This window comes from Saccopteryx bilineata, chromosome 3 (assembly GCF_036850765.1).
Source record: "Saccopteryx bilineata isolate mSacBil1 chromosome 3, mSacBil1_pri_phased_curated, whole genome shotgun sequence".
NCBI lineage: Eukaryota > Metazoa > Chordata > Mammalia > Chiroptera > Emballonuridae > Saccopteryx > Saccopteryx bilineata.
Window position 1 is genome coordinate 196,207,264 of NC_089492.1, and position 23,875 is coordinate 196,231,138.

Here is a 23,875-nt window from a genome sequence, read left to right on the forward strand (position 1 = left end):
CACACAAAAATGCTAATAATGAAATAATTTAAATGGGTGGCAAGTAAAACGTGATTTGTTTCCTTCTTTTGATTTTGCAAATTTTCTACATTTGGTAGGTGGTCTTTTTATAATTTTTAACTAGTCTGAAAAATTTCCCAACTAAATAAAATGGTTTTAGTTATCAGCGATTCCTATAAACCTAAGTTGTCATTGATGTTACCAAACCTGGTACGTATTAGCACCGTTACGTTCACAGCAGCGACAGGAGACATGCCTGAGGACTCCCTGCCTTGCAATTCCTGGTTACCCAGGGAGCAGGGCACTCTGTGCTCTGTACGTCTCTGGCATCCCATACACAGTGTACTATTCACTGGCATTGCAAAACCAGAGTGGGTGCCCTGGAGGTCCACTACCCCAACGTCCGTGTTTCCCTTCCCTGCTACAGCTTCTCCCACCTCCTGCAGGAGCCTCTGAGGCACAGCACGCTGCTACGTGGCCCGACTCACCGTGACCCGCTCACGTGTTTGTGTATGAAATCAGCGTGGAAGCGTGGGACCAGAGGGTCCTTTTCACCATGCACAATTAAGGTGGCACACTGAACCAGGGGCAGCAGGTGCCGACAGATACTACCTGAAAAACAAGGGTAGAGAGTTGGCTCGAATGTGACCATTGTGCAGGTAAGGAGAAGCAGGTGGCTGTCTTCTCTCAGACTTCAGGGTCCCAGCCCATTCTGTGAACTTGGTGGTCTAAATTAGATGGGGTCTGAGGTGCCTTCCACTTCTAACATTCTTTGGGTTTCATTCCCTGTTTGCTGTTCTTTTTTCTTTTTCTTTTAAAGCTCTATTAGTGAACAAGCAGTTTTCCTACTTAAATTAATAATTCATGTAAAACAGTAAGAGAAACCAACCAACCAACCCCACAACTCTTTATATGACATGGAGGCAATTCCCAGTGTGCAAAACCGGGCCCGATCTTGGCAACTGAAAAGCACCTCCTGTGAAATGATGTCCTAGGTCAGCGGTTCTCAACCTGTGGGTCGCGACCCCGGCGGGGTCACCTAAAGCCATCGGAAAATACATAATGCATATCAGGTATTTACATTCCGAATCATAACTGTAGCAAAATTAGTTATGAAGTAGCCACCAAAATTATTTTTTAGTTTGGGGTCACCACAACATGAGGAACTGTATTGTGGGGTCACGGCATTAGAAAGGTTGAGAACCACTGTCCTAGGTGGTCTTTGGGGCCCCGGCCAGCCCTCCAAGTACACGCTCCTCACAGCAGTGTTCACACAACCTTTCCTTATCCCTCCTGCCTCTCTGACACTCCTGATGGACATAGTTTTGAGAGGTTATCAGATCCTCACTACCACATATGACAACATCTCTAAGGGAAATATGGTACAAACTGGGCTCCAGTTCCAGTCCTGCCATCTCCTGTCTGTGAAGTCTTAGTGGTTCCTTAGCCACTCTGAGCTTTGGCCTTCTCCTCAGGTCAGACAGGGATTAATCAGCGTCCCCTGGGGTGGCTAAGAGGCTAAAACGAGAGCCATCGCCCAGACTCCTAACACCCAGCCAGCTTCCCCTCCTCCTTTTCTCTTTCTGGATCAAGAAGAAAGCACTCAGAGGGGGGAGCCACCCCGGGGGTGCTGCCCAGGAACCTGGCCTTTCCCCTTCTCCTCAGCTGTGGCTTTAACGAGGAGGGGACACATTAACCAGAGTTAGTTTTCCAGGTCTCTGAAGTGTCCCTCTCCTGTCCCTAGGGCAACACACATCTGCCAACTGTATGCTCAGATAATTGATGCTAGTGTTACTGAGTGCTCACTGTGTGTTAGGAACTGTTCAAATTATTTACTACTCCTGAAACACTTATGATGGTTACATGTTTTATCTCTTTTAGTGTGTACAATTATTTGTAAATCAAGTACTTTATTGGGCACTTTCTCTGTATTAGAACTATGTCCAAGTTGAACATACATAACTCTTAGTGCTCAGAACAACTCTATGAGGTAGTTGTTAGTAGTAGTTAGAACTACTAGAGTAGTTCTCAGACAGGAAATTGCAGTTTAGAGAAGCTAAATGATCTGCCTGGATCCATTCTAATAGCGAGCCAAGTGGCAAAACCAGAACTCACACCCAGGTCTGTCTAATTCCAAACCTACACAATGATGCCTAAGCTGGTCTGAGCACACAATCATGCAGAAGGGTTCCTGTCAAGTTAATATGTATGGAACGGTGGTAAGTGATTTGTTAACAGTCTTACTATAAGATGATTGGTACACTGCTAGGTCCTCTATATTATGACATTTGTTCATTCCAGAGAGGTACATTTTTATAGTGAATCAACCTCCATCGACACATCATTATTACCCAAAGTTCGTGGTTTTCCTTAGGGTCCACTCTTGGTGTTGCACATTCTGTGGGTTTGGACAAATGTATAATGACATGTACCCAGTGTGGTATCATACAGAGAGCATGTTCACTGTCCTAAAATTCCTCTGTGTAGACATTCTAATAGGTGAAGAGTGGGATCTGGTTGTTTGGCCCAAGTTTTATTCCAGTTGTTTTCTAATTGTTCAGTTTTGTTGTTGTTGTTGTTTTGACAGAGACAGAGAGAGAAAGTCAGAGAGAGGGACAGATAGGGACAAACAGACAGGAAGGCAGAGGGATAAGAAGCATCAATTCTTTGTTGCGGCTCCTTAGTTGTTCATTGATTGCTTTCTCTCCTGATTGTCCAGTTTTAACAGTTCTTTGCACATTTTGGATGATGGACCTTTGTCAGATGGGTCTTCTGCAAATATTTTCTCCCGGCCTGTGGCTTGTCCTTTCATTCTTTGGATGATATCTTTCACCAAGCAGAAGTTTTTAAGTTTTAACAAATACAGGACATGTTTTAGAACTGTTTATTTAATTCTGCTTTTACCTTTGAGTAATCCTACACTTTCACTGCTCTCTTCAAGAAAACATAAAAGTTTACATTTCACAAAGTTGCCTCTTTGATGAAGAACTGTCTCAGACATTCTTTTACAGCCCTTTTTGTTGTTATTTGTCTGTTTGCTTTAAGAGCTGAGGGAAACTGATTCCAAAGACCTGTTTCTATGAGTGAACATTGAATTCAAACAGGATCTGTTTGCTCTTTTGAACTTAAGCCAAGAAAATAACATTTCCAAATGTCCTTTTCATTGAGGAAGTTTTGACAAATAATTCATCCTGGAAATTATTACTTAAGAGATCAAATTTATCCTTCAATTACAATAATTTTGTAACCGAATATAATCCAAGATTAGATCTTGGCTACTCTCTATTCTTTCAGCAATTAAAAAAGAGAAATGAGAGCTTAGAAATGTAAATATCTATATAAAATAATTTAATTCAGAATTTCTCTTAAAGATGTCAATTCTTACTGTAATTGAAAACTGTGTTGATTCTCAGATAAAGACAGGGAGACATTGCCTGACTGGTGGTGGAACAGTGGATAGAGCATCGACCCCGAACACTGAAGTCCCAATTCTGAAACCCCGATGTAGCCGGCTTGAGTGCAGGATCATCAACATGACTCCAAGGTCACTGGCTTGACCAAGTGATCACTGGCTCAGTTTGAGTGCCCCCTCCCTCAAGGCACATATGAGAAGCAATCAATAAACAACTAAAGTGCCGCAACTACAAGTTGATGCTTCTCATCCCTCTCCCTTCCTGTATCTCTCTCTCTAACAATAATAATAATAATGTACAATATTACAATATATATACAATAATAATACAAGAATAAACTCTGTTTCATGTACTCACAATTGTAAACCTACTTTTGCCTCACCCTGTATATAATTTGTCTCTAGTTTAAGGCGGATTTATTTTATTTTATTTTATTTACTTTTATTATTTAATATTTTTATTAAGTGAGAGGAGGGGAGGCAGAGACAGACTCTTACATGTGCCCTTACCTGGATCCACCCAGCAAACCCCCCACCAGGAGATGCTATGCCTGTCTGGGCCGCTGCTCCATTGCTTGGCAACTGAACTATTTTAGCATTTGAGGTGAGGCCATGGAGCCATCTTCAGTGTCTGGGGCAAACTTTTGCTTGAATCAAGCCATGGCTGCAGGAATGGGAGAGAGAGAAAGATAGAGAGGGTGGGAAGGGGTGGAGAAGCAGATGGTCATTTCTTCTGTATGTCCTGACCAGGAATCGAACCCAGGACTTTCACAAACTGATCCAATGCTCTACAGCTGAGCTAACCAGCCAGGACCTATTTTTTATTTTTAAAACAATTTTTACTTATTGATTTTAGAGAGAGGAAGGGAGGGAGGGAGGAAGAGAGAAGGAGAGAGAGAGAGAGAGAGAGAGAGAGAGAGAAACATCCATTTGTTGTTCCACATATTTATGCATTCATTGGTTGATTCTTGTATGTGCCCTGACTGGGGATCGAATCCACAAGCTTGGCACATCCAGACAATGCTCTAACCAAATGAGCTACCCGGACAAGGCAAGGTAGATTTAGTACACAAGAATCTGTATTGTGTACACTCACCAGTGTCCTCTGTTTCTATCAAAGTGGAAGGATAGTAGGTGAATGCATTAATCTCGAGGAATTCTGAAACATTAAGGGAGGAACTCAAGCAACGTCTATAATCAGCAAAGAACCACTAAATAGTTCATGTAACCTACCATCTGGAAGATGTTTAAACTGTGTTATGCCATCCACCCACTTTTCACAGGTTTTTGCAAAGTAGTCATGCCCATATAGGGTTTCTAGAGGTTTTTTTACTTTGTCACTCCACTTGGAAACATCTCGGATACCTGAAAAATACAAGTGTGAACAAGAACAGGGTTAGCTCAAAGCCATCGTGTGCTATTTATCTGCTGTGAATGCTTCCCCAGGTTTCCACGTGCACAGCTCCATCCTCACCTCGTTTAGGTCACTGCGGCCTCCCTCCCCTACCACATTTCTCCGTCCACTCTGCAGTGCTTTCTGTGTCCATGGCCAAGTATCTATCTCCCAACTAGGGTGTGAGTCCCAGGGTAAGGGTCTGTTCTGTTCTTACTGTACCGCCCAGTCCTAGACCAGTGCTCAGTATAAAATAGGCATACAATAAAATTCTTACCAAGTGAATGAAATTAGACCTGCAGTTAATGCTTTCTATGCATGGTATAAGGTAAAAAAAGATTTCTCTAATTAGAGTCATCTAAATATACATTATTTATAAAAAAAAGACGTTTTTTCTGATATACACTTATATACATTGAGAAATGCACATAAATCGTTTATTCTAATTTCTGCAACTGAAGAAAGGTGGGTGCAAAAAGATAAATACTAACCTCAAGCCATGCTATAAATGACTCACTATTAGAAAAGGAAATAATAGCTTAAAACCACCTTTTTTTTTTTTTTGTATTTTTCTGAAGTTGGAAATGGGGAGGCAGTCAGACTCCCGCATGTACCAGACCGGGATCCACCTGGCATGCCCACCAGGGGGCGATACTCTGCCCATCTGGGGCATTGCTCTGTTGCAACAAGAGCCACTCTAGCACCTGAGGCAGAGGCCACAGAGCCATCCTCAGTGTCCGGGCCAACTTTGTTCCAATGGAGCCTTGGCTGCGGGAGGGGAAGAGAGAGACAGAAAGGGAGGGGAGGGGTGGAGAAGCAGATGGGCGCTTCTCCTGTGTGCCCTGGCCAGGAATCGAACCCGGGACTCCTGCACGCCAGGCCGACGCTCTACCACTGAGCCAACCGGCCAGGGCCACCACCTTTAAAATAAACACATTCAATTACTTAGCCTAATCTTTTCCATACTTCTTTAAATATACTGATGATAAGGATTCTAACCCTCCTGAGCACACTGAACATTGCTCCCAGAGAGCTTCATACAGTGCTCTGCTACACGGCACACCGTAGAGATAACATGGCACTGACTATATGAATTCACTTTAAACAGTAACAGTGCTCAAGATAGTGCTGGGTGAAAAAAAAAAAAAAAAAAGACAGTGCTGGGCACCTGCAGACACCCAGTACACACCTAGTGAATGCGAATAATGAAATGGAGAAAACATTGCTACTTACAACTCTAACTGCCTCCTAAGGAGGGAAGATCCTGTTATAGTGTCTGCCTTTCTTCTGCTGATGGGTTTAAATCTGCAGATTTGGTGTGCCCAGAGTTAAATACAGAGGCTGAGGAGATCTGAGATTCTCTGTGCAAAAGTGAAAAGACTTCAGAGATGGGTGTAGAGAGGAACCTGAAAATGAAGAGGTGGGGGGAGATTTGGGAAGTAGAGAAGGAAAGTTGAAAGAGGGGAATGGAGAGAGGTGCTGGCAAGATGGCGTGAAGATGGCCAGTTACAAAGTCCCTGCACATGGAATACTACTCAGCTATAAAAAAAAGGAAATTTCACCCTTTCTGATGGCATAGATGGATCTAGAGGGTATTATGCAAAGTGAAATATGCCAGTCAGAGAAATACAAGTACCATATGATTTCACTCATGTGGACGCTAATGAACAAAGTAACAAACAATATAGACATGGACTCATAGATACAGAGAACAGACTGATGGTTGTCAGAGGGGAGGGGGTTGGTGGGCTGGGCTAAAGGAGTTAAGCAAAAAAAGGGGGAAGAAATAATTCATAGACACAGACAATAGTCTGGTGATTACCAGAGAGAAAGGGGGCTGTGGGACAAACTTAAAAAAAAATCCCCTGTAGATATTTCTACTCTTGGCTGTATGTACACCAGACCACATTCTCTAAAAGGCTTGGTTCCAGTGGAACAAGTAGATCTTTATTTTTAAAAAAAATTTTTTTTTCGATTTCTATTTATTCATTTTAGAGAGGGGAAAGAGAAGGAGAGAGAGAGAGAGAGAGAGAGAGAGAGAGAAGTGGGGAGGAGCAGGAACCATCAACCCTCATATGTGCCTTGACTAGGCCTGGCATTTTGAACTGGCAACCTCAGCATTCCAGGTTGATGCTTTATCCATTGTGCCACCACAGGTCAGGCCTAGTAGATCTTCATAATTCAGAGTTGTTGCGGCATAGGTGGAGTTGCAGTAATTAGTGGACTAGAGTGTGAATGTGTATGAGTATATACATGTATGTGTAAGAGAAAGCGAGCCCTGAAAAGAGAGCAAAGAGTGCTAAGATTATTCAAAGGCAGGGCTGCTCTGGGGCAGTGTGACTACTAGCTGGGGTTGGGAGGGGAGAGCTAAACCTGAGACTCCCGGGCTAACCTGAGATGAAAAGGCCCTGACCTGATCTGACCCCATGGTTCTCAAGAGCAGCGAACACACATCCTCTGTGAAGGAAAGCGTTCTGCACACTGCTTACTGGTCTTTTCTGTCTGCTTCCAGAGTTCAGAGTAGGCAAATATTTGTTCCCTGTGCAAGATCACAAAACAATCAATCTTTATAAAGTTAATGAAAAAAACCCTAGAAAATTGCAAGAGAAAGCTTCAGAATATGTGCAGAACACTGCACAGTGAGACAAGGAGATGGATAAGAGACAGGAAGATGAAAAGACAAGGTTCTCAAAGCCCAGTCACTCCCAGAGAGAAGTGGAAAAGGAGGAGGTGAGGACATGAGACATTTGAAACACAGAGGCAAGAATGTTTTTCAGGATTGATAACAGTTAAGAATCAAAAGACAAAAACCAAATGTAATCCAAATAAGAGAAATAAAAGAAGCCACACTTAGACATAGTAGAGTAAATCAGCAATATATCAAAGAAAAAGAGAAAATCTGAAAGCCAGGCAGAGATAAGAGACTCCACTTCAGAGGAAGAAAGATTAAATTGACAAAGCTTCTCAATGGCAATTAAGGGAAGCAAAAGACCGCAATTTTTGAGAAAATAATTTGCCACTTACTATCTGTTCTGAGTCAAACAATCTTTCAAGAATGATGGTGAAACAAAAGATATTCTTAGGTAAAAACTGAATGTACTATTAACAGACCTCTAGAAGTTAAAGACCTTCTAAAAAGTAACTTCAGGAAAGAGAGAAAGAAACTTAGAAGGAGAGTCTAAGATGAAAAAGGAAAGGCGAGCAAAGTAATTGACAAACAGGTTAGTAAATGGGAAAAAAAATCAAATTCACCAACTAATGAGAAAATAAAACATGTTGCACTTCCTTACATTAAATTACATTAAGTTAAATTAAATTATTCTGTCCATAAAGAAAGCAAAACACAAGCCCCAAGTTGTACAACTTAACTATTGATATAATCACTAACCAGCAAGGGGTTAGTGATCAAATTATCAAAAAACAAAACTACCTGCCCTACAAATCAATCACATTGAAATAATACTGGAAGTGCTAGTGTATTGTTACACCTGATAAGGTATGCCTATTAAACATATTGTATTATATGTATAACTATTACATAATAAAAATCTAAAATCAATAAAAAAAATGACACAAATAGGTCCAGTATAGAAGAAGAAACCCCAGTGGTGCATAAACACATAAAAAGATTCTTAACCTTACTAGTAATAGAAAAATGCAAATTTAGATGCCCCCAATATCCATTTATATCCATTTGACCAGCTAGATTTAAGAAGTCTGGGACCTGGCCAGTTGGCTCGGTGGTAGAGCGTTGGCCAGTGGGTGGAAGTCCCAGGATCAATTACCAGCCAGGGCACACAGGAGAAATGCCCATCTGCTTCTCCACCCTTCCCCCTTTCTCTCTATCTCTCTCTTCCCCTTCCGCAGCCAAGGCTCCATTAGAGCAAAGTTGACCCGGGCGCTGAGGATGACTCCATGGCCTCCGCCTCAGGTGCTAAAAAAGCAAGGGCCCCAGATGGGCAGAGCATCGCCCCCTAGTGGGCATGCCAGATGAGTCTCAGTCGGGCAGAGGCGTGAGTCTGTCTCTCTGCCTCCTCGCTTCTCACTTCAGAAAAATACAAAAAAAAAAAAAAGTCTGATGATTTCAAGTTAAGGTGACTCATATGTTGCTGGTGGAAGTGTAAATTTATTTAGTTGCAAAACAATCTGTCACTAGCAATGGGGTGTATTTGCATTCCACAATATTCAGCAATTTCATATACCCTAGATCAGTGGCTCTCAAACTTTTTGAAGTCAGGGAGCATTTAAAATCCTACAAATAATTGTAGGTGCAATATATACAAATTTCTGAGAAATATGTTATAATAATTAAGTCAAATATTAAAGAAAAAAATATAAAGTCCAAGCATGCTTTTATGGTAATTAAGTAAAAATACGACAAGATTAAATTTATTCTGATATCAAAAAACATTTTTATGTTACATTTTTTGTTATGCTTTTTAGAATTCGTAAAAATGGGGTTAAAAAATAAAAAAACAACAAAAAAGTTATCTTTTTATATATACAGATACATTCTTAATAAGATTTAGTAAATTTGGCAGGTCCTGGCACGAATGTAAGTTTTTTCATTCTTGTGTTTATGAGAAACATGAGCCTGATATGTCCTAGCAATTTCTTCAGTGTTTGGGCATATATTTGAAAGGCAAACTCTCATATCCTCATCAATACATCAAAGAATTCCTCTCTTTTTACTCTTGTGTTGAGTGCAGAAAACCCCCACCACACATATCATCTTAACTTTACACCAAACAAAGGATAGAAGAAACTTGCCTCCAGTCTTTCTGGGTAACATGGGGGGCAGTGTAAACAATCCAGCACCACAGCTTAACCGCCCTTTGCAACCTAATCAGGCAAGTGAGGTGGGGGGTTGGGCAGATTGTCAGCTTACAGCCAATTCCCCACACCTCTGTGCCCCAAAAATCTAAACTCCAAAAATCCTGTTGGATTTTTGATCCCCAAAGGGCACATTTCTCTGGAATACCATAGGGCGCACCTGGAAATCTTCTAGAGCGCAACAGTGCTCCCTGGAGCACACTTTGAGAACCACTGCCCTAGAGAGACACTGTTGCTCATACACCCCCAAGACATGTACAAGGACATCCATAACAACATCTGAAATAAACCAACTGTCCATTGATAAAAGAAAGGGAAAATAAAACGCAACATGTTTGCTCAATGGAATATGATACAGCAGTATCAAGAATAAGTCTTGGGCCCTGGCCGGTTGGCTCAGCGGTAGAGCGTCGGCCTAGCGTGCGGAGGACCCGGGTTCGATTCCCGGCCAGGGCACATAGGAGAAGCGGCCATTTGCTTCTCCACCCCTCCGCCGCGCCTTCCTCTCTGTCTCTCTCTTCCCCTCCCGCAGCCAAGGCTCCATTGGAGCAAAGATGGCCCGGCGCTGGGGATGGCTCTGTGGCCTCTGCCCCAGGCGCTAGAGTGGCTCTGGTCGCAACATGGCGACACTCAGGAGGGTCGCAACATGGCGACGCCCAGGATGGGCAGAGCATTGCCCCCTGGTGGGCAGAGCGTCGCCCCCTGGTGGGCGTGCTGGGTGGATCCCGGTCGGGCGCATGCGGGAGTCTGTCTGACTGTCTCTCCCTGTTTCCAGCTTCAGAAAAATGCAAAAAAAAAAAAAAAAAAAAATAAGTCTTGGCCCTGGCCGGTTGGCTCAGTGGTGGAGCAATGGCCTGGCGTGCAGGAGTCCCGGGATCAATTCCCAGCCAGGGCACACAGGAGAGGCACCCATTTGCTTCTCCACCTCTCCCCCTCTCCTTCCTCTCTGTCTCTCTCTTCCCCTCCCACAGCAAGGCTCCATTGGAGCAAAAATGGCCCAGGCGCTGGGGATGGCTCTGTGGCCTCTGCCTCAGGCGCTAGAATGGCTCTGGATGCAACAGAGCGATGCCCCAGAGGGGCAGAGCATTGCCCCCTGGTGGGCATGCCGGGTGGATCCCGGTCGGGCGCATGCGGGAGTCTGTCTGACTGCCTCCCCCATTTCCAGCTTTGGAAAAATGAAAAAAAAAAAAAAAAGTATAAGTCTTAGGGCCCTGCTGGTTGGCTCAAGGGATAGAGTGTTGGCCTGGCATGCAGATGTCCTGCGTTAGATCCCCAACCAGGGCACACAGGAGAAGTGACCATCTGCTTCTTTTTCCCTCTCTCTCCTTTTCTCTCTCTTTCCCTCCTGCAGCCAGTGGCTTGATTGGTTTGACTGTCAGCCCCAGGCACTGAGGATAGCTCAGTTGATTCAAGCATCGGCCCCAGACAAAGGTTGCCAGGTGGATGCCAGGAGTCTGTCACTCTGTTTCCCCTCTTCTCATTTAAAAAAGAAGAATTTTAGAAATATAATGTTCAGTGAAGATTGAGTCACAGAAGACATGCTACAGTATGAAATCACTTTTTATAGCTCAAAAACAAATTCTATAATAAAATATATAATATAATATAAATATATATTTATTATTTATATACTGAATATCCTATTATACACTAATATGGCATTAGTATATTTTATATAGTATTTTTAACATATATTTTATCAATTTATACACTTTTTACAAAATAAAGAAAGTCTGCTGTAGTGGGAAAGCCAAAACCTTTTAAGAACCAAATTTTTAATAATGTTTAATATGAAGATATTTCTGACCAGGCGCAGTGGATAGAGCATCAGACTGGGATGTGGAGGACCCAGGTTTGAGACCCCAAGGTTGCCAGCTTGAGCGTGGGTTCATCTGGTTTGAGCAAGGCTCACCAGCTTGAGCCCAAGGTCACTGGCTCGAGTAAGGGGTCACTCGGTCTGTTGTAGCCCCCCGGTCAAGGCACATATGAGAAATCAATCAATGAACAACTAAGGAGCTGCAACAAAGAATTGATGTTTCTTATATCTCTCCCTTCTTGTCTGTCTGTCCCTATCTGTCCCTCTCTCTGACTCTGTCTCTGATACACACACACACAAAAAAATGGAGATATTTTTCTTGCTAAAATGTAAATTCCTCCACTTGGAACAAGAGATTCTTATAAGGAATTAACTTGATAAAAACTAGGCACTTAGAGCAAGAAGTATCTATGGAAATGTAAAATTTGAGGCAAGACCTTAGATGCCCACAGGACATATTACTTAAATCTCAGGGGACAGGGAGATCTAGCCATAGCTGGGGCAAGCCAGATGTTCACATTGAGTGCTGCAGTTAGAACACAGGCTTGGAAGTCACACTGCCTATATCTGCATGCCAGCTCTTGTGCTTACAAGCTCCGTGCCCTTGAGCACTTCCCTTAGCTTCTACGGGCTATAGTTTCCCTAGCTGAAAAATGAAAATTGTAATAACACTATGGGAAAAAAGCAAATAAGTTAGACATGAAATGTGCTAACAACAGTGCATAAAACAAGCACTCAAAAATATTCTATGTATTTATATATTTACTTGTCATTTTTTTCAAGAGCCAGCCAATTTTACCTCAAATTATATGACTTCCATCATAAATGAATAATAATTATCTTTCATAGTTAAGTTCCTAAAATTATCATTTGAATCAAAAAAGTAATTTCTCTCCAAAAACAAACTGATATATTTCTTTTTTGAGCATATAGTTTATGATAGGGGTCCCCAAACTTTTTACACAGGGGGCCAGTTCACTGTCCCTCAGACCGTTGGAGGGCCAGACTATAAAAAAAAACTATGAACAAATCCTTATGCACAATGCACATATCTTATTTTAAAGTAAAAAACAAAACAAGAATACAATATTTAAAATAAAGAAAAAGTAAATTTAAATCAACAAACTGACCAGTATTTCAATGGGAACTATGGGCCTGCTTTTGGCTAATGAGATGGTCGATGTCCGGTTCCATATTTGTCACTGTTAGCCATAACAAGTGATATGACACGCTTCCGGAGCCGTGATGTGTACGTCCCACGTCACCGGAAGTAGTACTATATGTAAGCAACTCCACCACATACAGTACTCCAGGAGCACCACTGAAAGAGGTGCCCCTTCCGGAAGTGCGGCAGGGGCTAGATAAATGCCCTCGGGGGCCCCATGAGGCCCACGGGGCCGTAGTTTGGGGACCCCTGGTTTATGATAAGTATGGAATCCTAATGAAGAAAACATTCACTCAATTAGTGAGTTAATCCGGTAAATATTATTTGAAGCACAAATATTATTTGTGCTTACGAGCTCCGTGACCTTGAGCACTTCCCTTAGCTTCTCCGGGCTATAGTTTCCCTAGCTGTGTGTTAGTCACAACAGATACAAACTTAAATGAGATGTGGTCTCTGCTCTTCAGTCAAGAACTTGCAAACCAGTGGTTTTCAACCTTTTCACACTTGCAAACCAATGAAAGTTTGAGAATAATTTCAGCCACCTCTAAGGCAGAGATCACCCTGACTATAAGCAAATTTGACTAAGATTATTGGGTCTATAATTTTCATACAACATCAGGAGGTTAACTCTTTCATGGAACGGCACGAAATTTCTGGCAGACCAGACCAACAGCTGAAAAACACTGTTGTAAACAACCATAGTGTGAAAGAGTACTGGGTGTCATGGGGGAGGATGAGAGGGATAGAAGAGGGTCAGAAGCTCAAATGGTCAAGGGATAGGAGTAGAAGAGGTGGGGACTTCCTAGAGGACACACTGCTGTATTTAAGTCAGTGAGGACAGAAGTCAGCAAGCAAATACAGGAGCAGAAACAGCATGTGCACAGAGGCAGAGAACCACACTACCTATGGTTAGAACTTCTGGGGTTTTCAGGTGACCAAACAAGAAGATGGACATGTGGCGGTGGGGAGACAAAAATAGTGGGAGGTAGACCTAGAGAGACAGAGGCGCCTGGGTCGCTCGAACTCTGTGAGCAAGGCTGAAAAGTTTGGACTTGATTTCACTCAGCCATGGGAGACCTTGAAGGATTTTTCAGTAAGATATAATGAGACTCCTATCAGAGCAGTGTAGAAAGTAGATTGACAGGACTGGTTAGAGAGGTGCTGACTCAATCTAAGTGGAGGTGACAAGGATCTGGACTTGGTGCCTGGAAGGAGGAATGAAAAGGGGGGACAAACTGCAGACATAGCAAAGAAAGAATGCAGAAAGATTACAGAGGGCTAGTTGATTATATTGTAGCAGGTAATCGCTTGGCCATTAGGGTTGGGCATGAAGTGCCACCTCCCAGTTGTGTCATCATGGTAGGTGTCTTCACTTCTTTATCATCTCAAAACAGGCTGACATGATTCAATTGAAGTAAGTTGGCCCCAGGCACTGAGTATGACTCCATGGCCTCCATCTCGGGCACTAGGAAGAGCTTGGTTGCTCAGCAATGGTGCAAGGGCCCCAAATGGGTAAAGCATAGCCCCCGAGTGGGCTTGCCAGGTGGACCTGGTTGGGGTGCATGCAGGTGTCTGTTTCTGCCTCCCCTCCTCTCAGTGAATTAAATAAATAAATAAATAAATAAATAAAAACAGGATGAGTAACAGCTAATTTACAGGGATATCACACGAGATAAAAACAGTTCATAGCAGGCATTCAATAAGCACTAACTTAAAATATTATTTTGTGGGCAAAATAGCATATTCCATTGGGGATTGTGTACCAAGATAAGAAATTTAGCAGGAAGAACTTCTCTGGAGGAAAGACTGAGTTCAATTTTAGACATACTGAATTTAAGGTACATACTGAAAAGCCAGATAAGAAAATAGAATAAAAATTGACTACCCAGAATTTAGGAGTTCAGTGAAGCCAAGGGATGATGGAAGCTTCTTGGGTGTAGGTGAGAAGAGGAGTGGAGTGCCAAGGATGGTGACTGGGAGACCCCAGCATCACAGGGCCCAGCAGAGAGCGTGGGCATGTGTCAAAGCCAGGGAAAATCAGAGATAGAAGAGAGAACCCTGTGGCAAGAACTTCAAGACAGGAAACTTCAAGAAGAGGGGTATGAACAATAGTATATATATTATATTGCATATTTTCTTTTTCTTTTTCTTTTTTTTAGCAAGAGAGAAAGAGACAGACAGGAAGACAGAGAGAAGGATAGATAGGGACAGATAGACAGGAAAGGAGAGAGATGAGAAGCAGCAATTCTTTGTTGTGGCATCTTAGTTGCTCATTGATTGCTTTCTCATATGTGCCTTGACTGGGGGGCTACAGTAGAGTGAGTGACCCCTTGCTCAAGCCAACAACCTTTGGGCTCAAGCCAGAGACCATGGAGTCATGTCTATGATCCCATGCTCAAGCCAGTGACCGCATATTCAAGCCAGTGACCGCATATTCAAGCCAGTGAGCCCGTGCTCAAACCAGCGACCTTAGGGTTTCAAACATGGGTCCTCTGTATCTCAGACTCTATCCATTGTGTCACTGTCTAGTCAGGCTATATGTGTATTTTCAAATGCTGCAGAATGACCAATGAACCAAAGGGCAATAAGTGTCCAATAAGCGTGGTAGCACAGAGGCACTGTTTTCTCTGGGCTGGTGGAATGGAAGCCATTTTAGTACAGGTTGAGGAGAGACTGGGCAGACATTATAACATATGTGCCATTGGAGCTCCAGAGAAAAGAAAGTTAGTGACAAAGAAAACATATCTGATAAAAGAATGACTACAAACTTCCCAAATTTGAAGCCCCAAAATACACAAAACAAAAACTAAAATGCAGAAGAGACAAATCCACAATTATATCTATAGTCTACAACATTTCTTTTTTCGTTACTGATAGAACAAGTAGACAAAAATCAGAAAGGATACAGAAGGCCTGAACAATACCACTATCCAACATTACCTAATTGACATCTATATAATACTCCACCCAACACAAGCATAATACATATTATTTTCAAATGCACATAGAATATTTACAATAGACCATATTCTGTGACACAAATAAAATGTAAAATAATTGATATTATACAAAGTATATTTTGTGCATATTAAGGAATTATGCTAGAAACCAATCACAGAAAGCTATCTGAAAAACCTCTAATATGTGTAAATTAAATATTTCTAAATCATCATGGGTCAAAGAGGAAATCTGAAGGGATATTAGAAAATATTTTAAGCTAAATGAAATTACAACATATCAAAGTTGTAGGATGCAGACAAAGTAGGACTTATAGGGAAATTTATAGCATTAAATTTTTATATTAAAAAGAAGCAAGTTCTAATTCAATAATCTAAGCTTCTGCTTTAAGAGATTAGCAAAAACCACCAACAACAAACTCAAAATCAATCAGAAAGAAGAAAATAATAAAAAGCAGAAATAGTAAAATTGAAAACAGAAAACAACAAAAATAAATTAATAAAACCAAAATTTAGTTCTCTGAAAAAACAATCAATCCTTTAGTTATGCTGGTCAGGATAAAAAGAGAGATGATACAAATGAGCCATTTCAGGGAACAAAGAGGGGATATCATGATAGCCTTCACAAATTCTTAAAGAGTAATAAGAGAAAAACAAAACAAAACAAAAAAGAATGACAAGAAATAACTACAAACAACTCTAAAAGAATCCACTGTCTTTGACAACAAGGAGATCACACCAATCTCAGTGAGAACAGTTTCAGTCTGGGAGAAAATGGACTGAAGAAAGAATGAGGGAAGAATGTGTAGAAGCAGACAACTCTTCCAATAAATTCATGGGAAAGGGCAAAGAATGGCAAGGTAGTGATCGTAGGTAAGAAGGACCACCTTTTGGAGGAGGAGCCATGCCCACCTTTACAGGCTGAGAGGAAAGACCCAGGGAGAGAAGTCAATGACTCAGAGAGGAGAGAACCAAACACCCTGTCTTAGAGGCAGCGAGAGGAAGGGACCAGCAACAAGGTGGAATGACTTATTCTGCACAAGACAGACACTCTTCTCAGAACCAGGCAGGAGTACTGACTAGGATTGGTAATTAAATCAGGCCTAGCATTTAAGAGTGTCATAGTTCTTTTTTTTTTTTTTTAATATTTTATTTATTAATTTTTTAGAGAGAGAGGAGTGAGAGAGACAGAGAGAGAGAGAAGGGGGAGGAGCAGGAAGCATCAACTCCCATATGTGCCTTGACCAGGCAAGCCCAAGGTTTCAAACCGGCGACCTCAGTGTTCCAGGTCGACGCTTTATCCCACTGCGCCACCACAGGTCAGGCCAGAGTGTCATAGTTCTTAAAATATATTTATTTATTAATTTTATCCTGAGAGAAAGGGGGGAAGGGGGAAGAGAGAGAGAGAGAAACATCAATTTGTTCCTGTATGTGACCTGGTTAGGAATCGAACTGACAACCTCTGCACTTCAGGCTGATGTTCCAACCAACGGAGCTATCTGGCTAGGGCAAGAGTGTCATACTTCTTTACCAAACAGGAATGCTGTCAAGAACTACGATTCTACAGTAAAAATACAGTGTGTCCGTAAAGTCATGGTGCACTTTTGACCGGTCACAGGAAAGCAACAAAAGACGATAGAAATGTGAAATCTGCACCAAATAAAAGGAAAATCCTCCCAGTTTCTGTAGGATGATGTGGCAGCATGTGCGCATGCGCAGATGATGACATAACACCATGTATACAGCGGAGCAGCCCACGGCCATGCCAGTCGAGATGTGGACCGTACAGAGGAAAGTTCAGTGTGTGTCAGTGGCTTGCTAAATTCGAATCCATGACCAAAGTGCAACGTGAATATCGGTACGTTTATAACGAAGCACCACCACGTAGGAATAACATTACTTGGTGGGATAAGCAGTTGAAGGAAACTGGCAGTTTGGTGGAGAAACCCAGTCTGGTAGGCCATCAGTCAGTGACGAGTCTGTAGAGGCTATACGGGATAGCTACCTAAGGAGCCCTAAAAAATCTGTGTGTGAGCCCACATCGAACTGCACTGAATAGGTATGAAACTGGGAGAGTTTTCCTTTTATTTGGTGCAGATTTCACATTTCTGTCATCTTTTGTTGTTTTCCTGTGACCCGTGAAAAGTGCACCATGACTTTACAGACACACTGTATTGCCCTCAAATAGCTTACTTAAGTCATGTGAATTACAGAGTTGCTGGAAAAGACTAGATTTATGGTATTCTATTGCATGGGTCTGCAAACTATTTCTGTAGGACCAGAGAGTAAACAGTTTAAGCCATGTAGGCCAAGAGGCAAAATCAAAAATATTATGTAGACAGAGAGAAACTTATGATCTGCCTGGCCCTAACTGTCTGGGGTAGGCCATCTGGGAACAAACAGGAAAAAAAAGCTACTGGTCTGAAGAGAAGAGTCCTGGTGGGCCAGGCTAACATGTGGTGGTGCTGGCATAGCCCAGGTCAATTTCACTTTGTGCCTCAGGCTCCCCCAAATCCTGATGTGCCCTCTCTCCTTCCAAGGGCCCAGCAGTCTCTGTCTGAGCAGCCTGCTGGAGGCTAAGCAACTCCTGAATTGCCACCTGAAATTATGTGACTGGTGCTTGATTACAACCAGCAGGTGCCAATGTGTAGGTGCCCACCAACATAGTTCCTGGCAGCAACACTGGGAGTGGAGGGAGAATGGGGATGAAAAGGGACACCCCATATTGGCCTCCAGGACTCACCACATTAGCCCCCTCCTTCGGTGTCCAGGCCTTACAAAAATACATGGTGAGCTGGATTCGGCTCCTGGGCTGTTGTCTGCTGGTCCCTGTTCTCATGTCTTTAAAAACCTTAAAGATAAGCCTGAAGGACAATCTTAAAACATGTGGCTAGCACAGAAATTCTGTATCATATATAAGGTTTTGTATTTGAATACAACGTTCCCTTTTGCACTATTATTTCATTTCAAATGAGGTTATGAATAACATTTCACACCAAGCCCCCTCCTTCCTTGAAGCTTACTGTCAGTAGTAGAAACTATAAATACTGAATTAGCCCTTTCCTGAGTCATAAAAGTGTCACTTCTGGAAAGAGAAAGTTTTAAAACACAGGCTGGTTTAAATTGCATTACTTTTCAGAGAAATTATTCTTCTGAGAATAATTGTCAGTACACATCAAAATAAGAATTTGCCTGACCAGGTGGTGGCGCAGTGGATAGAGCGTCGGACTGGGATGCGGAAGACCCAGGTTCGAGATCCCGAGGTCGCCAGCTTGAGCACGGGCTCATCTGGTTTGAACAAGGCTCACCAGCTTGGACCCAAGGTCACTGGCTCGAGCAAGGGGTTACTTGGTCTGCTGAAGGCCCATGGTCAAGGCACATATGAGAAAGCAATCAATGAACAACTAAGGTGTCACAATGTACAACTAATGATTGATGCTTCTCATCTCTCTGTTCCTGTCTGTCTGTCCCTGTCTATCCCTCACTCTGACTCTCTCTCTGTCTCTGTAAAAAATAAAATTAAATTAAAATAAAAAAAAAGCTTTAAAAAAAAAATAAAAATAAGAATTAGAGGGGAGTGGAGAGAGGAGAAGACTACTTGTCATGACATATGCAGTGCATGGAACCTACCTTGGTAAATCATTTCGTCTTCCTCAGTAACAAAGGCGTTGGCCCCCCAAATCACCATCTTGTGGATGTAAGACGGGTATCTGGCAGCTGCAATTAGTGCTGTGATGCCGCCATCACTCCACCCCAGAAAAGACACCTTCTTAAACTTCAGCACCTGTGATAAGTACAACAAAAAGCACAGTTTAGGTTAATGTTCCTCTCTGTTAAAAGAAACCAATAATCACCATGGCTGGTTAGAGCACTGTCCTAAAGCGCAGAGGTTGCTGGTTGGATCCCCAGTCAGGGCACAGACAGAAACAGCTCAATGTTTTTGTCCTTCTCTCTATCTCTCCCTGCCTCTCTCTCTAAATTTCAATATAATAAACACTTAAAAGAACCCAATAATCAATAATTAAAAAAATCAATACAGCTGTAGAGTTTGGAATATCAATTGATAATTAATGAAAAATCCTAGTATCTACCGTTTGAGGACATACGTATTTTCCCTCAATTAGTTTGTTGTAAATAAAATTGCCATAAAAACTTAAGTCTACAGTATATTTTTGAATTTTGAAGGAAATACTTCTGGCTGGATACAGTCTCAATGAACTGGAAACCATGGAGATCAGCTGTACTTGGATGTGACAAGTGACATGTGTGTGCACATGCAAACCTGAGCAAAGACTTTTGAGAACAGCAGTGTAGCTCAGAAAGGGAAACTGGATGAATGAAGTCCTTGTATCTGGTAAAGCCACAAACTGCAACATTGTGAAGAAGTAGCTGGAAGAAATTTAGAAGAGAATGGTGTTGTGGGGAGGTTTTATTAGCCCTATAGTGAATCAACCAGGCTCTGAAAATGTATTTCACAGGGAAAATGAACAGAAATTATATCTGAGAGATGCTGTCTAAGAGTAAAAATTGAATCACTGGGAAAATTAAGTTGAGGAATTAACAAATGTCAATCCAAGATATTTCCTGATAAACAGGGATAAAGACAATGAATAACAACTTGGCCTATCTTGTAAAATGAACATGTGCATCTCCTATACCCTAGCAAGCCATCTCTTAAATATATATGTATGAAACTCTTATACTGTGCACCAGGAGATGGGTCCAGGATGTCCATAGCAGCATTCTTATAATAACAACAAAAAAAAGAGAACTAAAATGTCCATGGAAAAAGAATGTGCACTGCACTGCTGTTTATAATCACCAAAAAAAAAAAAAAAAGGCAATTTAAAAACTGTTATGTATCTACCTCCATTAGAAGAGGTGAATAACACATAGTACATGCATACAATGAAACACTACACACCTATTATAATACTGATGTAAATTTGTGTTTATTGACACGAAGTAGCTTCTTGACAAATTGTTCAATGACATAGTAAGTTGAAAAAACATCAGGTACAGTATAATGACATCAATATAAAACTGTGTACTTATATATGTAATAAGACTAGCTAGAAAGGCAGAGCCTCAAAGTTTTGGGAGTGATATCTCTACATAGTTGGACTGTGGGATATTTCTACTTTCTTCTTTATATCTATTTGAACTTTTAAAATTTCCTATAGGAACTGCATGGCATTATACTTGTAGAAATTAAAAACAAAAACAAAATAAATGAAGACAAACCCACCCATCCTACATCCCTTGGGTTATTCCCTGAGACGCACCTTCATCAAATCAACAGCATCTTTTGCATCCCTTTCAAAAAAGTCCCTTGGGAAATCTCGATCTGGGGGTCTGGAATGTCCATAGCCTCGAGGATCCCAGGCAACCACAGTGAAGAGCTTCTTATTTAGGTCTTTAATCTGAGGTCCAAAATCAGTCTCTCCACTTCCTAAAAATAGGTACTTGGTTAGTTCAAGTGAATGTTTTTATTGTTTCAAACACATTACTGTTAAAAAAGAAATAATTACAATCGGATAACAAAGTAATTAATTTCTACTCAAAGTCAGACATCAGAATGGAATTAGCAAAGGAGCCTTGCAAAAATGAAATTAATTTTTATGGGGAGGAGGGACATCCTTTCCCTGTGGAGACCTGCCTCTTATTTCCCCCTTAGTGGTTACTTTGAGAAAGACAGAGGCCCTGATTCTTCATCTGATCCTGTATTATTATTAAAGTTCTGCACTTTTCATACCTCTTCAGCTCAAACTTTCATAAAAAAAAAATCAGCCCTGGCTGGTTTGCCCAGTGGTAGAGTGTCAGCCTAGCACATGGAAGTCCCAGGTTTGATTCCCAGTCAGGGCACACAGGAGAAGCACCCATCTGCTTCTCCACCCCTCCCCCTCTCGCTTCTCTCTCTCTCTTTCTTTCTCTCTCTGCCCCACTCCTGCAGCCATGGATCAAATGGTTTGACCAAGTTGGTCCCAGCACTGAGGATGGCTCCATGGCCTTGCCTCAGGTGTTAAAATAGCTCAGTTTCTGAGCAATAGAGCAGCAGCCCCAGATGGGTAGAACATTGCCTGGTAGGGGGCTTGCTGGGTGGACCCCGGTCAGGACATATGCAGGAGCCTGTCTGTCTGCTTCCCCGCCTCTCATTTAATAATAATAATAAAGCCTTCCAGACCCAGCATTCCAGGAAGCAGCAAGACTGCATGCTCGCCCTCTCCGGTCCTCAGATAATGCAGGTAGACACCATTCACAGCCACTTTGGCAGAGGTTACCGATGTGCTAGAAGAAAAAAAAAACCCATCCCCAAAAGAGAATGATTATTTAGCAGTGCCAATGTAATATGACAAAACTGCCCTTTTATATACACAAGTCAGCTCCAGTACCCTTGTTAGGCTTCTCAGACTATTCTGATTTGTGCTTCAGTTTTCCAAACCTAAAAATGAATGAGTTTGTATCTCCCCTGCTAGATGGCAGATCTAGACATGTCTTCATATCTGAATCTCCTAAGCACCAACTCAGGGCTCACCCTACCAAAGTACTGAGAGGCCTGTTCAAGTCAATAGTCATACAGGCCATAGGCACATGCCTGGTGGGCTGGCAGCCAGTAGTGCTGAAGTTCAGGCTGGTGTGGGAGTGCCACACAATGGAATGTGAGAGCAAGCATCAGCAGCACAGACCTGGGCCATTGCCTGACCCTTAGCAGGTGGAGAGGAGCTACCTGGGTCTGCTGCTGCCTTGGCAGCACTCCTGAGGATGAGATGGATCTCAGGTCCACCAGGAGAGCTTGACCTCAAGGCTGTCCTGTAGGCATGTGACTTCCCATGTTCTCCAGCCAGCTACAGAAGGGTCCAGTTAGTAGATACGGCCAGATTTTGTGTGTGTGTGTGTGTGTGACAGAGAGAGGGACAGAGGAACAGATAGGGACAGACAGACAAGAAGGGAGAGAGATGAGAATCATCAATTTTCGTTGTAGCACCTTGGTTGTTCATTGATTGCTTTCTCATATGTGCCCTGACTGGGGAAGGGGGGGGACGGGAGCTACAGTAGAGTGAGTGACCCCTTGCTCATGACAGTGACTGGATTCAAGCCAGTGACATTGGGCTCAAGCCAGCGACCATGAGGTCATGTCTATGATCTCACACTCAAGCCAGCAACCTCACACTCAAGCCAGATGAGCCTGCACTCAAGCCAACAACCTTGGGTTTTGAACCTGGGCCCTCCATGTCCCAGTCCGACACTATCCACTGTGCAACCGCCTGATCAGGCTGGCCAGACTGGTTTTTAAGATGCTGAAATATTTCTGTGTTGACTGTTGAGTGGCTGGGCCCATAGGATCTCAAGAGCCCTCCTCCTGTCACCTACCCTTCTTGGCCCAAGACCTCCCATGATGCAGCATCTAACTGCACATGCTCAGCGTGGAGAAGGTGTCAGGTGCTAGGACTCTGCCAGTCTGTTCCAATAGTATATGTGTCACACCAGGTGTTCTGTTCTGATTAACCAGCCTCCCCTCAGCTGTGCCCCCAGAAGCTCTAGGATGATGATGCCGTCGTATATAGGCCCTGCGTCAGGTTCTGGCAGTCCCCTACCAATCTCCCGAATGGCTGGGAGACAGGAGGAAGGGACATCATGCCATACTAGGACAGATGTTGGAACAAAATCATTGAATGAAGGTACATCAAGTCTTAAACACGCACCTTTTCTGGGGAAATATGACAGAATCGGTTGGTAGTAAGGTCTGCCTAACTGCAAGCTCATTATCTATAGAAATATTTTGGGAGGAGCAATAAGCCACTAAGCAATTGTACTGTCACACTGATACCACCAAGTTAGTGTCCTGTTCCTCTGAGTAACTCATTTTTATTGTTAGATGGCTGTAGGCTCAAGATAAAAGCAAATAATACTCTACTGACATTCACTTCCACAAATGTTTGTTTACTGACACACCTGCTTTGCTCATAGTCTCCTAGGAGAAAAGACAAAGACACAGAGATTCATCTGCAACCCCTCAGGGAGGGGCAGGTCATGACTGAGGGAAGAAGAGCTTGAGATACAAGGTTGGATCAAAAGGTCCTAGTGTTTGCTGTGAAACACACAGCCATGTGGCAGTTCCCCAAGCAGAGGTGAAGGAATTTTGCACAGCTTGTGATAGTGTGTACCTTACTGACTCCTCGTGTCCTAAAGGTTTCTGAGGGGTCCCTTCCTTGCATGTAAAAGTAATTGTGTGGCCCTGGCCAGTTTGCTCAGTGGTAGAGTGTCAGCCCTACGTATGGATATCCTGGGCTCGATTCCC

The 23,875-nt window shown here is 42.5% G+C and overlaps 1 protein-coding gene across 1 annotated transcript in view; it reads right to left on the bottom strand.

Annotated features, from left to right (window-relative positions):
* BPHL (biphenyl hydrolase like) overlaps positions 1 to 23,875 on the bottom strand; it is a 47,981-nt gene that overhangs the window by 8,488 nt on the left and 15,618 nt on the right. The window contains exons 2-6 of the mRNA XM_066268501.1: positions 21,761 to 21,864; positions 20,862 to 21,028; positions 19,207 to 19,360; positions 4,642 to 4,777; positions 489 to 608 (exon numbers count right to left, since the gene is read on the bottom strand). Coding sequence (XP_066124598.1) covers positions 489 to 608; positions 4,642 to 4,777; positions 19,207 to 19,360; positions 20,862 to 21,028; positions 21,761 to 21,864 — 681 coding nt within the window. The remainder of the gene's footprint in view (positions 1 to 488; positions 609 to 4,641; positions 4,778 to 19,206; positions 19,361 to 20,861; positions 21,029 to 21,760; positions 21,865 to 23,875) is intronic.